This window comes from Bufo gargarizans, chromosome 5, assembly GCF_014858855.1.
Source record: "Bufo gargarizans isolate SCDJY-AF-19 chromosome 5, ASM1485885v1, whole genome shotgun sequence".
NCBI classification, from domain to species: domain Eukaryota; kingdom Metazoa; phylum Chordata; class Amphibia; order Anura; family Bufonidae; genus Bufo; species Bufo gargarizans.
In genome coordinates this window covers 360,254,184-360,268,625 of record NC_058084.1, presented here as the reverse complement: position 1 = coordinate 360,268,625, position 14,442 = coordinate 360,254,184, and the positions used below count along the sequence as shown (strand labels likewise).

At 43.1% G+C, this 14,442-nt stretch overlaps 1 protein-coding gene across 2 annotated transcripts in view; it reads left to right on the top strand.

Annotated features, from left to right (window-relative positions):
• SGO1 (shugoshin 1) overlaps window positions 1–13,959 on the top strand; it is a 37,692-nt gene extending 23,733 nt beyond the window's left edge. Inside the window, exons 7-10 of one of the 2 annotated variants that reach the window (XM_044293634.1) lie at window positions 950–1,810; window positions 4,435–4,635; window positions 8,581–8,710; window positions 12,326–13,959. In XM_044293634.1, the coding sequence (XP_044149569.1) occupies window positions 950–1,810; window positions 4,435–4,635; window positions 8,581–8,710; window positions 12,326–12,464 (1,331 nt within the window). In that variant the 3' untranslated portion in view covers window positions 12,465–13,959. Of the gene's footprint in view, window positions 1–949; window positions 1,811–4,434; window positions 4,636–8,514; window positions 8,711–12,325 lie in introns of both variants that reach the window. The other variant, XM_044293633.1, reaches the window with a different exon arrangement.
• Window positions 13,960–14,442: the final 483 nt, after the last annotated feature.

The window sequence follows — 14,442 nt, the reverse complement described above, 5'->3', positions numbered from 1 at the left end:
CCGTCGACCTGGTGCAAGGGGAGCAGGTCACAGTTGTGGCCTGTGATTGGCTGCAACGGTCATGTGTCACCCCCTGAGGATGGGTTATAATTATCAATACCTGGATAACCCCTTTAGTTCATAATTGCTCCAATAAATAAGCACTTTCCCATAAATATTATGTCTGAGAATAGTACCTCCTCTTCTACGTGGCCATCTCAATGGAGTTCAAATGTTAATATGCCTTTAAGTGACCGTCTTGTGTGTACACTGTCTATATTTTGGTACCTTAACCCCTTAGTGACCACCAATACACCTTTTTACTGACGTAAACAAAGGGTGTTTAAGACAGATAGCTGGTGTTAATGAGTATATGTACCCAAAATGGTGCATTAAAAACTATAACTTGTCCTGCAAAAAATAAGGCCTTATAAAGGTATATTGATGAAAAAACGGTTATATACAGTAATTAATTACATTGAAAAAATTGAGCTGGGCATAACATTTTCAATAGATGGTTCCGTAAAAACAGAAAACATACGGATGCATTTCTGTAGGTGTTCCATTTTTATTTTAATTTTTTTGCGTACCCATTGACTTCAATGGAGCCACGGAACGTGATTTGCGGGCAATAATAGGACATGTTCTATCTTTCGACTGAAGGGAAATACGGAAACGGAATGCTTACAGAACACAATCCGTTTTTAATGCGGAACCATTGAAATGAATGGTTCTGTATACGGAACACAAAAAAACGGCCCATACACTCGCAAAAAAAAAAACGATCGTGTGAACTAGGCCTAACTTTTGGAATGCACCAAGTGCGTGGTCACTAAGGGGTTGAGATAATGTAATAGAAGTTTTTCATTTGTACTAATATTATATTGTTCTAATCTGCCTTTATTTAGCACTCATAGTGGACTAAATGATTATTTTTCACTTTTTTTTTTTTGTTTGCTTTAATTGCCAGCATGGGCTTCTAACTCAAGTCAACCGAAGTCGAATCTCGAGAAACCAAATTCGGAAGCTGAACAGAATAATAGTTTTTTAAGAAATGTGTCTATAAGACGCCGCGCCTCTAGCTTAAACGTCTGTATAGAGGAATTGCCCATGATAAAGTCACTTGAGGAAGAGCCAACTCTAAATCCCAGGTGTGATGTTTCTGAAGAAGAAATGCTGATTCCTGCTGAATGCTTAAATAAAAGTAGTAATGATGGAGTAATGGATTTGAACCCTGATCAGAGCCCATCAAAAGAAGAATTTATTCCATTTACAAACCATTCTCAGATATCAAGTTCAACCCCTGAACCCAAACCAAAGCAATCTCAGTCTCTTAAATGCAAATCAGAGTCTCGCGCTGGAAGGGAAAAGGTAAGGAAAGGCAAAACAGATTGGCAAGGTCCTGTCCAGCTGAAAAAGCCTTGGGAAAAGTCAAAACCGAGAGACAGATCAAAGAGTCGAGAGAGGAGTGCAAGCAAACCGATAATCTCCAAAGACAAAGTTAACACGTCCTTAAATTCAGGTGATGCTTATGATTTTTTCTGTGAGGAAAGCATACACATAACACCTTTTCGGCAAACCAAACCAGGCAGCAACCTCGAACAGAATGAGGAGCCAGTCAATGACCAGTCATTGAAAAGCACCAGCAGTAGTAGTGAAGAGGAGCTCAATGACAGCTTGTATGTGCCTGCTAAAGCCAAGGCCAAAAGTCGTCATGTGGAGCAAAATGCAACATCACTTCCTTTAAGACCGCGCTCCAAACGAAACAAACCTCTGCAGCAGCAAAGTGCCGAAAAGACTGAAACTAAAAGCAGTGAACCGGCTAAAGAAGGTTTGTGGCTTTGTGTGTGTAGATGTGTTATATATTATATTCATTCTCTAAGTTGAGCCTATAAAGCAGTAGAAGACCACAGACATAGTATTTACTGTATATTTTTCGCCCCATAAGACAAAAAGTGGGGGGAAACGCCCCTGCATCTTATGGGGCGAATGCTGCCATTTTACATCGCAGTCTGCGATGCATATGCTGATGGAGGGAGGAGGGGCCGGTGTCATGCAATGTGGGGTCGGTGCGGTCACTGTACTCCGGCCCCGCCGCTCACTCACTTCCTTAATACCTAAACCTTTTATAATAACTTTAATTGAAGTTCCGATCCCCAGCCCCATCTGTACTACTTACTAAATGTCCTTTAGCAGGCAGAGCAGGGCGGGCCATAACTCACTGATGTCACGTGCCTGCGCCGCCCCCACCATAACAGTGCCATCCACAGATCCCCCATAGTAGTGTGATGCACAGACCACCATTGGTTTAAACCCCACCAAAAGCACACCTTTTGGTTAAAAAAAAAAAGTTTTATTTTCCTCCTCAAAAACCTAGGTAAAAATGCGGTAATAGTATGACATCAGATGATATAATGGGAATGCATTTTTGCTGTTGCCCCCCACCAGGTATCACCTTACACCTAAGCATATGGACAGTTTTATCCATTACAATGACTAGGACTGTGTTCATGAATGCGCTCTCATTTAAGCAGCCATTGGGGATTTTGTTTCATGGAACCTTGTCTATTATACACTACTCAGAAAAAGTTAGGGCTATTTGGCTTGTGGGTGAAATTTCAGGATGAACTCTGTACCCCAGAACCTGAATGACCTGAGGGCCGCCCTTCAAGAAGAGTGGGACCCCATGCCTCAGCAGATAAGTCGACTTGTGAACAGCATGAGACGTCGTTGTCCAGCTGTAATTGATGCTCAGGGCCACATGACAAGTTTTTGAGACATTGACATTTTTTGTGGGGGTATAACCACCACTGGTGTTGGCTTTTGTTTCTAAAAATTGTTTGAGATGAGGCAATCACTGTTGCATGCTTCTACTGAAATGCCCTACTTTCATGATGTAATATCACTGTAGACTGAACATTTTACGTTTTCCATAAATTTCACCTGAAAGCCAAATATCCCTTACTTTGTGAGTAGTGTATTTTCTGACAGGTCTCAAAGTCTGTCCACTAACTTTCTGTAGGAAATGATGAAAAACATAACCCTAATCTTCCCTCGTAGTGCACATGGCTCTAAAGTAGTTTGACTTATTGCTCGTCAGTGATGGAGCTTGATGGCAGGTGAGCTACAGGACCTCCTAGGCACCATTCACTTGCCAAGCTCCTTACAGGAGAGGCTGCTGCCAATTTACCATTGCCTAGACAAGTGAATTGCCCGCTCTGCCTTGTTATCCCACCATTTGAATAAACTGCAAATGTCGGACAGTAGTTTTCCTCATTGCTTGTTGTATATATTGGCCTGAGATTAAAGCAAAGCCATCACCATGAAAATGCAGTGCAATCTGCTTGCAATAGGCCATAGAGCAGAAGGAGCGGACCAGATTGATAAGTAGGTTTGCATTTTATTTATTTTTTTACTTTTACAAGTGGGTGGTCTTAGTCATTGACTGCAACTTTTCTGGAGACTGAATAGGACGGCCTACTTTGCTCTTCATCAAAAGGGCATTGATTTAAAGAAGACTCAGCTGCAGGATCAATTCTATTAAAACGGATATACAGTTGGCTAGGGTCCTGTGGATTACAATGAAAACTGCATGGCGAGAATCTGTTATACTGTTTCAGAGAGCTTTAAGTCCATGTAAAGTCGGACTTCAGTGCACCCAGGGGTGGAGAGGACGTGTGGCGAACACAGAGAAGCAGACGAGCTGATGGAGTAGAGTCCCAATTTGCAATTGAACTGTTCTCTGCAATGGTGCAATGGATTTTTGCCATCCAGTTATCGTAATCAGCGGGATCAATCCTAACGGGCAGTATTTCAGCTTTAATGGGGTTGATCCCGCCAACATGTCCTTTTATAAATGAGGGAAATGCATCCTTTCCAACAAAACTGTCGATGGCTTCTCCTGCTCTTTACCATGCTGCCTGCAGATTGTTCCTCATTCTCACTGATGGGTTTCCTTTTAAAGAGGACCTTTCACCAGGAAAAAGTATGTAAACTGACTATACCGACGTGTAGAGCGGCGCCCAGGGATCCCCCTGCACTTACTGTTATCCCCGGGCGCCGCTCCGTTCTCCGGTTATAGCCTCCGGTATGTTCCTACTTGGGCTCCACCCAGGGGACCCTGCCGCGGTCTCTTTCTCCTATGCTGTAGCGCTGGCCAATCGCAGCGCTCAGCTCATAGGGCTATGAGCTGAGCGCTGCGATTGGCCAGCGCTACAGCATAGGAGAAAGAGACGCCGGCAGGTTCCCCTGGGTGGAGCCTAAGTTCCCCTGGGTGGAGCCTAACTAGGAACATACCGGAGGCTATAACCGGAGAACGGAGCGGCGCCCGGGGATAACAGTAAGTGCAGGGGGATCCCTGGGCGCCGCTCTACACGTCGGTATAGTCAGTTTACATACTTTTTCCTGATGAAAGGTCCTCTTTAAGGTGCATAATCTAAGATATTTTAATTTCAGATGTGGCCAGAAGAAAGAAAAGCACAAGAAATGGGTTCAAAGGCTCAGTGGAGACTGCGCTCAAACCTAGTGAGACCCCGGATGGAAGCAAAGAAAATGTCTTGATGCCAGAACGCATAAATTCGAAAGAAACCGCCAAGCTAAGCATGAATGTCCACGCTGCTCAGGACGACCGGGTGTATTCTATAGACAGGAATATGTGTAGGCTCTTATTTATATACGTTTTTAACCTCCTGAAAATGTGTGCACCTTGTTAGCCAGCAGATAGAAGTTATAACTTGGGAGTTCTCAGCCGTTGATGGCTTTTAAAGGGATTATTCCATGGTTAATATGAAAATACATACATAATCTAGTACATGACAAAACTAGAACCAGCTTTGTACCGCACATGGATCCAGAGATCTCCCCATTCGTTGTTCTAATTAATCTGCTAGATTTATTTCAAGCTATCAGGTTAGGGGGATGTGTCCTTTATCAGGGATGAGTCCTTTCTGCCACAACTGGTGGCAGTTGAAGGATGGAACTGAGCATGTGCTTCCATCTTGGTGAGCAGGTCAGGGAAATTAGAAGAAGAGCAATTACAAAAATATTCAGATTCAGGTGCTTGTTTGAAAACTAGAATATTTTTCATGGGACAACCCCTTTAATGGCTAAATGCTAACAAATGGCAAGACTACTTGGGTCTCTTCATCAGGCATTGTATAAATCAGAATATCTGCGGTCACAATAGTTATACACGAAAAGACATCGGACTAGTATAATAAGCGAGTCAAATTACTTAATACAGAACACTAAACCGTTGTAGCAGTGAATACCGGAGCGGTTGATGGAGAAAGAGTTTGAAAGTTGTATTGTCCTTTGATTGAGATCTGGTCCATGGTTATAATGTACCCACCAAGTCTGAGGAGCACATTTCTTAAAGGGGTTGTCCAGTTTCAAGAGGAAACTGCACATCTCAGTAGGTCAACCTGTAATAAAAAATAGATTATTACTTAACTCACAGATCCCATGCTACTATTCCTGTTTTCCCAGCAGAACTATTTTCCTGGCTGCAGCAGTGACATCAAAAACATGTTATTTCTGCAGCCAATAGATGGTCTTTTCAGCACACCTCTGAGTCTACTGATTGGCTGCAGGGGTCACATGTCATGTAGGGATTTGTTTTTCCTTTTTTGCAGGGAAATGTTCCTATTGTTGGGGAGAGCAGTGAGCTCCTGATGATGATGTATCTCAGATTTGGGGGAGTGCCTATAACGCAGAAGAGGGGCAGGTCTGGAAATATGGATTACAAATTTGTCATATTTTTGCAATGTTGGATAGTTTCTGTGCAACTTTCCTAAGCATCTCCAGATGTGGACTGTAGGTGACAACCAGAAGCATCTGATGGTTTTATTGTTTTGGTCTGTATTATAGGAGCTCACTTTCTGATGTTCTGGTTGCTCTTGCAATCTGATTGTCAACTGTTTTTGAAAGTTAGCATGATTCAAACGTGTATTTTTGAGGCCACCAAGGTGTGAGTGCATATCTGTGGTGTTGGAACATATACAGTTGTATCTAAGAGCTTGACTATAGGCTATATAGTTTTTGATGCATTTAGGATGAAAGCTGTCGCATCTGAGGTATATTGGGTGGGCCATTGGCTTCTGGTACAGTGATGTCTCTATCCTATTGTCCTGTATCTTGATTTTGATGTCTACAGTAGTTGAGTGCTGGGATGTAACTGATTGAAATGTTTATGGAATGTTTTTATTAATACATCAAGCTTGGCCATGGAAAGATCTGAACAATGTGGTTCCATTGCAGTACACGTCTGTTATAAATATATCCTGTCACCAAATGAAAAGTAGTTATGAGTAAGTTACACCATAGATTTAGCACCAATTCCCTTATTTTCCATGAAGACCTTGCAGGATGTTAATCCTTCCTGGGGTGAGATAGTGGAATGTAAAGATTCCACTTCAATGGTGGCTGGCATGGGACCTATTGTTGGTTGTATCTTGAAGGTAGCTGGCTGTATTCTTGACCAAGGGTTTAAGAACAATTTCGACCCATCCAAAAATGTGCCCTGTACATGATGGTGCTAGGGGTGCACCGAAATTTCGGCAGCCGAAAATATCGGCCGAAAATGCACCTAATCGGTTTCTGCCGATAGTTGTACATATCGGCCGGAAATAGCGGGGAGGGACTAGGAGGAGGAGCTGGGGGCCGGTGCGTTCACTGTGCTCCGGCCCCCAGCTCCAGTAGTTATAAAAAGTGTGCAATTAATAAGCATTCTATTCATGAGGCCCCCTCTGCAGTAGAACAGCCACATCCTACTCACAGGGCTGTGCTGGCCGGCCGGGCAGACGAGCGGCAGCGTCACGACTGACGTCACATGCCTGCGCCGCCTCCTTCATTCAGAAAGTAGGCCGGGCACATGACGTCAGTTGTGACGCTGCCGCTCCTCTGCCCGGCCGGCCAGCATTAAGATGACAGCCCTGTGAGTAGGATGTGGCTGTATTGAATGTTCTACTACAGAGGGGGCCTCATGAATAGAATGCTTATTAATTGCACACATTTTATAACTACTGGAGCTGGGGGCCGGAGAACAGTGAACGCACCGGCCCCCAGCTCCTCCTCCCAGTCCCTCCCCGCTATTTTCTATTAATTGTACACATTTTATAATAACTAGTCTGTACTGGAGCGGCAATGGGGGGGGGGGGTTCTGTGGATGGCACTGTTATGGGGTCGGTGGGGGTCTGTGGATGGCACGGTTATGGGGTGGGTGGGGGTCTGTGGATGGCACTGTTATGGGGTGGGTGGGGGTCTGTGGATGGCACTGTTATGGGGTGGGTGGGGGTCTGTGGATGGCACTGTTATGGGGTGGGTGGGGGTCTGTGGATGGCACTGTTATGGGGTGGGTGGGTAATATGATTTATTAAATTCATGAAAAAGAATTATTAATAAAATCATAAAAAAAAAGTATTTTAAAAGTATTTGGGCAAAAAGGCAGTTTCGGTCAAGGGGTATCCTGAATTTTCGGTTTCGGACCAGAATTTTCATTTCGGTGCACCCCTAGATGGTGCCTACACATGAGTACAGGTTTCTGTACTTTGGGAAGCATGCTAAATGTCCCTAATTCTGGAATGGTCATGTGGCACTATACGGACTCCTCAGAAAGACTAGAAATAATTGTATTTAGTTTGCACCACTTGCCGCATTTACCACACTACTTCAGATCTCATCTTATACCATATATGATGAAAAGACCAAAATAGAGTCAAAAGCCTGCTGTTTGTTCCTGTTAGGGATGAGCGAAACATCCGAAGTCTATTCGATAAAACAGTTTCAATACTTTACGGAGCGATCGCTCCGTACAGTATTAGAATGTATTGGTTCCGATGAGCCTAAGTTATTACTTTGCGAAGTCTCTTGAGATTCCGCATAATAACTTGAGAAATTGCTTTATACTGTAAAAAAAACATTTCCCAAACTCTAGTTTGGTTACAAGTGGTACCTTGGAACCGAACCAGAGTTCAGGAAAATGTTTTTTACAGTATAAATCAATTTCTGCAGTTATATTCGCTCCTTACAGTATTGAAACAAAGTTTTATGCGAATCGACTTCAGATGTTTCATCCGAAGTCTATTCGCTCATCCCTAGTTACTGTCTATTCAGTTGGCCATTAAAAGGTATCGGGGTGTGTATACAAACATGCCTGCTGCAGACAGTGGTACACAGTACGTGATGACCAAGGCCAGTGGTTGTGTACACATGATCAGTTGCATGGGCATACCAATTTGGCACTTGGCATAAAAAATATTCCTTAAATGCATAGTAAATAGAATAGACTGAAGTAAAATATAAAGAATTCCCTCATTTGGAAATAACTCCTAACCTTTTCTGAAAAAGGCATTCATTCTTGGCCATAAAGAGCCGTCCATCTGTTCTGTGCCAAAGGGCATTTTAATCTGCCCTTCTTTTGATATGTTGCATAAGGCTCTATGTGGACTGTTCTAATGGCCATGTGTGCAAAGCCTAAGACAGTTTATTTGTGATTCTTGAGTGACTCGCAGACCTTCTTTTGCCATCCTATTTCAGGTGAATTTGAGGGTACTTCTGCATCTCAACGTATCAGCCTGTTAGATGTCACAAATCTGTCCACAGGCTCCGGGAGTACTGAATCAAAGAAACACTCCTTCCCGTTTTCTGACGAAAAAAGGAAAATGTCTGGAAGTTGCATGAGGAAGAGGAGGTGTACAGTGACGGTCAATTACGCAGAGCCAAGTCTCAACAAGTGAGTACAAGGCTTACATTTACCATGTTTATACCAGCAGTATTTAACACCTTAATGACTAGGTGTTTTTATTTTTATTTTTTATATAACTCCCATCTGTCCCAAAGCCATAACTTTTTTATTTTTCTATTCACATAGCCGTATGCAAGCTTGTTTTTGTATTATATTTTTGAAAGTTGTACTTTCTAATGTCACCATTTGCATACAACTAGTGGGAAATTCCAAATGGGGTTGCATAATAAAAAAAACACCAAATTCTTCCACAGTTTTATGGGTTTTATTTTTACAGTGTTTCTTTTGTGATAAAACAGACTGTTTTTATTCTATGGGTCAGTACAATTACAGCAATATCACATTTGTATAGTTTTATTTATTTAGAGTTTTAATACTGAAGAAAATAAAAACTGGAAAACTAATCTTTTCTTTACGTCTCCATATTCCGACACCCATAACTTTCTTGTACTTTTATGTGTTCGGAGTGTATACCAAATTATCTGTACACACACAATGTGTTATACACACCAACTATTGGTCTGATTGGTCAGATAATTAGTTGGTGTAATATGCCCTAAAGGTAAATCGTTCCTGCAGATGCTTGTTCCCAGTAATCTGAATGATTGATTCAACTACAGTGCTGCCCAAAATTATTCATACCCCTGGCAAATTTTGACTTAGTTACTTTTATTCAACCAGCAAGTAATTCTTTTGACTGGAAATGACATAGGTGTCTCCCAAAAGATAATAAGACAATGTACAAGAGGCATTATTGTGGAAAAAACCATTTCTTGGCTTATTTACATTTGATCAAAAAATACAAGATGTTCCGCACTGTAGAAAATCTCAGAGGATGTGGTCAGAAGCCAAAAGTGACACCTGTGCTGGCCAGGAGGATAGTTAGAGAGGTGAAAAAGAATCCAAGGATTGACACCAAGGCCATCCTGGTGAATCGGGGCTCTGCTGGTGGCAATGTCTCAAGTCAGACAATCCAACGGACACTGCACACTGCAGACCAAGGAGGACGCCACTTCTCCAGATAAGGCACACGCAAGCTTGCTTGGCCTTTGCAAAAGCTCCTCTGGACAAAGGCCTCCTGCACACGACCATATGGCTTTTTCAGTGTTTTGCACAGATCCGTTCCCTTTTTCCATTCCGTTTTTTCCCTATGGCATATACAGTAATTACATACAAAAAATTGGGCTGGGCATAACATTTTCAATAGATGGTTCCGCAAAAAACTGAACGGATACGGAAGGCATACGGATGCATTTCCGTATGTGTTCTGTTTTTTTTTTTTTTGCGGACCCATTGACTTGAATGGAGCCACGGAATGTGATTTGCGGGCAATAGGGCATGTTCTATCTTTCAACGGAACAGGAAAAACGGAAGTACGGAAACGGAATGCCTACAGAGTACATTCTGTTTTTTTTTTGCGGACCCATTGAAATGAATAGTTCCGTATACGAACCGTATACGGAACGCAAAAAACTACCCATAAACGGGGAAAAAAAATAAAGGTTATGTGCATGAGGCCAAAGAAGAAGACTTCTGGTCTTCTGTGTTATGGTCAGATGAAACAAAAATTTAAAGGGCTTCTGTCACCCCACTAAAGTGATTTTTTTTTTTTTTTGGGCTAGTCAAATTAGTTATATTGCGATATATGACAATATAATTGTGTTACTTTGATCCAGCAGTTTCTGCAAAAAACGAAGTTTTAATATATGTAAATTCGGTCTCTACCAGCAAGTAGGGCGGCTACTTGCTGGTAGCTGCTGCAGAAATCCGCCCCTTCGTCGTGTTGATTGACAGGGCCAGCCGGGATCTCCTCCTCCGGCCAGCCCTGTCGGCATTTCAAAAATCGCGCGCCTGTGTGCATTCGGCGCAGGCGCTCTGAGATGAGGAGGCTCGTCTCCTCAGAACTCCCTCAGTGCGCCTGCGCCGATGACATCACCGAAATAGAAGACGTCATCGGCGCAGGCGCACTGAGGGAGTGCTGAGGAGACGAGCCTCCTCATCTCAGAGCGCCTGCGCCGAATCCACACAGGCGCGCGATTTTTGAAATACTGACAGGGCTGGCCGGAGGAGGAGATCCCGGCTGGCCCTGTCAATCAACACGACGAGGGGGCGGATTTCTGCAGCAGCTACCAGCAAGTAGACGCCCTACTTGCTGGTAGAGACCGAATTTACATATTATAAAACTTCGTTTTTTGCAGAAACTGCTGGATCAAAGTAAGTAACACAATTATATTGTCATATATCACAATATAACTAATTTCACTAGCCCAAAAAAAAATAATCACTTTAGTGGGGTGACAGAAGCCCTTTAATGTTTCCTTCATTTGGCGTAAAAAAGAAGCCTTCAACCCAAAGAACACCATCCCCACTGTCAGACATGGTGGTGGGAACCTAATGCTTTGGGGGTGTTTTTCAGCCAATGGACCAGGGAACCTAATCACAGTAAACGGCACCATGAAAAAAGAGCAATACATGAGGATTCTCAACGACAACATCAGGCAGTCTGCAGAGAAACTTGGCCTTGGGCACCAGTGGACATTTCAGCATGACAATGACCCAAAACACACAGCAAAAGTGGTGAAGAAATGGTTAGCAGACAACAACATTAATGTTTTGGAGTGGCCCAGCCAGAGTCCAGACTTGAATCCAACTGAGAATCTGTGGAGGGAGCTAAAGATCAGGGTGATGGCAAGAAGAACCTCCAACCTGAAAAATTTGGAGCTCATTGCTAAAGATGAATGGGGGAAAAATACCTGTGGAGACATGCAAAAAGCTGGTCTGTGATTATAGGAAGCGTTTGATGCTGTAATAGCCAATAAAGGCTTTTCTATTGATTATTGAGAAGCGTATGAATAATTTTGGACTGGACACTTTTTGCTCAAATGTAAATAAAAGCTGAGAAATGTTTTTTTCCCACAATAATGCCTCTTGTACATCGTCTTATTATCTTTTGGGAGACACCTATGTCATTTCCCGTCAAAAAATTACTTGCTGGTTGAATAAAAGTAACTAAGTAAAAATTTGCCAGGGGTATGGATAATTATGGGCAGCACTGTAAATTGACCTTTAGGGCTGTATTACACCAACAGATTATCTGACCAATTTCTGTCCAATCAGACCAATATTTGCCCAATGATTGGTCAGAAAATGTGTCTGTTATAATAGTAGATTGTAGAATTGAGTTAGAGGTTATGCAGTGCTGTAAAATTGATGACCTATCCTCAGAATAGGTCATCAATGTAAGATCGGCATGCCGATCAACTCTGGATACGTCCTCAATATTACAGCACTGCACAACCCCATTATGACGGCTGTATTGTTGGTTTGGTAGGCCTAGCTAAAGGTGCCCAGAGCAGAGCATTGATCAGTGTAATGTGTGATGCTGTCAGTCGCTCGCCCCCTTTCCTCCTCTGGTCAGAACATATGGTCTGACTGAGAAAGTCAAGCGAGGCAGTTTACCATGCTAAGAAGTTATTGAAGATCCAGGACATTACATCGAGTAAACCATCCCCTCTTTCTTTGTAAAAAATGTTAATGTGTGAGAATGTTTGATGGTAGTGTCCCTTTAAATAGGAATATTTACAATGTAATTTTACCTTCCAGGAAACTCAGAAGAGGCGATCCCTTTACAAATACGGAGTTTTTACTTTCTCCCATTTTCAAGAACGATAATCCAAATCGTAAATCTGCTACCAGGAAATCGCTTGCAAAATACAATGAAGCATTTGTTGGCTGTCGTTAATGGACTGAAAACTACCAACTATTGTAAATGTACATACTGTAAATGCTAATAAGGGTCTGTGTGGCCAATGCAGGATGCCCCCACTCATAACTTTTAGATGACAGGCCACCTCTACTGCTTGGCATGACATCCGGAACGTTGCATGTTTGCTTTTCAGCTATGACTTTCACAGGAACTGCAGACCCTGGACTTGTACCTACTAGTAAATGGAAATCCCAGCCTAGAAAGGGGGATGCCACAGATATCAATATACTGGTAATTAACCTGACTCCTGTTGTGAGCAGGAACCTCCACAAAGGTGTAGGTATCCTTTAACATCTTGTGTCCTTCTCTGCTGGAGGTAGTCACTTATAAATACATGTCACAGCAGTGCACACTGCAGTAGGAAATCATCATGCACCTCGCAACGAGGAAAGAAGCCCGTGTCTGGAGCTTTGTGTACAATGGCACAGTGATACATTGGAAGACTCTATTGTAATAATACCGTCATTAGTACGAAAGGTGTCGGTGTCCAGTGCTTAAAAGGAATCTGCCACCATCACACATCCTGAGCTATTATCTGCTGTAAGCAGTCCGATTTTATTTTACTTCTGTCCCCCATTCCCCTGCAGTCAGCGCTCAAAGCTGCAGAGGACTCCTGTGCACATGCAGTGTGTTTCGGTGCAGCTTTAAGCGCTGACAGCAGGGGAATGGGAGACGGTAGGGGAAATAGAAAAACGCTATCTGTTCTTTCTGTACAGTACTACTCATGTAGCACAGCTGATAATACTGCAAATTTGTAGTGACCGATTCCCTTTAAAGCTCCAGACACCCATGTTCTGCTGTTGAGCCATGAAGGCGCTCGCTGCATGATTTTAGCATCTTGTTCTCTGGTCAGAGATCACCCCCCCCTCCTCCCCCTAGCTTGGCCGGATCTGTAAACGGAAGATTACGTACCTGCTTCCAGATGCTAGCTCTCTTCTTCTTCAGCCCAGCGATGCTTAGTTGGGCTCCCTTGCTGAAAACATCATGATGTCAGTCATCACCACAGACGGTGATATGTTGTGCTAATGTCAAACTGATGTTTTCAGCACGGGAGCCTAGTGGAGCATCGCAGGCACGGGGAACCACCACCCTGTTCTTGCACAACCCTATTTAAGGATTACAGCGTTGGTGTTGTACATTATGAATTGTTCTCAGCGTTATTATGTAAAATATATATCTATGTATTTGTAAATATTTACGTGTACAGATTATATAGAATTGTCTGAAGCCACTGTGTATTCTTGATTACTCTTTTCTCAAACACCAGAATAATTTTAAGTGTACCTCCAGTTATCGAAAATGTGACGTAGAGAGAGACCAGAAGTTTGGAGGCGTTATGGGCTCCGAGACTTCCACCCATTCATTAGATCAAATCTGCTAACGCATTCAGTAGAGCACTTAGCAGCTTTGGATTCTTCTGTCTTGCTTCCAGCTTTAGGCTGAATGCGCACGGCCGTGAGCAGTCCGTGGTATCCCGGCCTGGCCTCCTGCTGACAGCAAAAGCGCACGGTGTCATTGGTTGCTATGACGCCGTGCACTCCTGCTGTCGGCAGGATGCCGGGCCGGGATACCACAGACCGCTCACGGCCGTGTGTATTCGGCCTTACACAGGAGAGTAGAAGATTGGTCGTAGACCGTAACGCAAGGCTGCAACCAATCTTGAGCTCTCCCCAGTAAACCAAGAGAAGCCAACCTGAGCCGAAGCTGCTGTATGCTCCATTGTATGCTTAAGCAGCTTTACTGTGTAAAGTCTGTTACACAATGGATCCACTATGTACCTTCTAGTGTCTTGAGATTTGAGTAATCAAAGTAAAAAGCAACTTAATTTGTATACTAGGATTTGGTTATCACATGCCTCTAGAAGCTAATAGTTAACTTTATGCTGAATTGGTGATGGCTTGGAAACCAATGCTTGTAGTGGCCTCCATTGTGCTGTAGTGACACAGGAACCGTC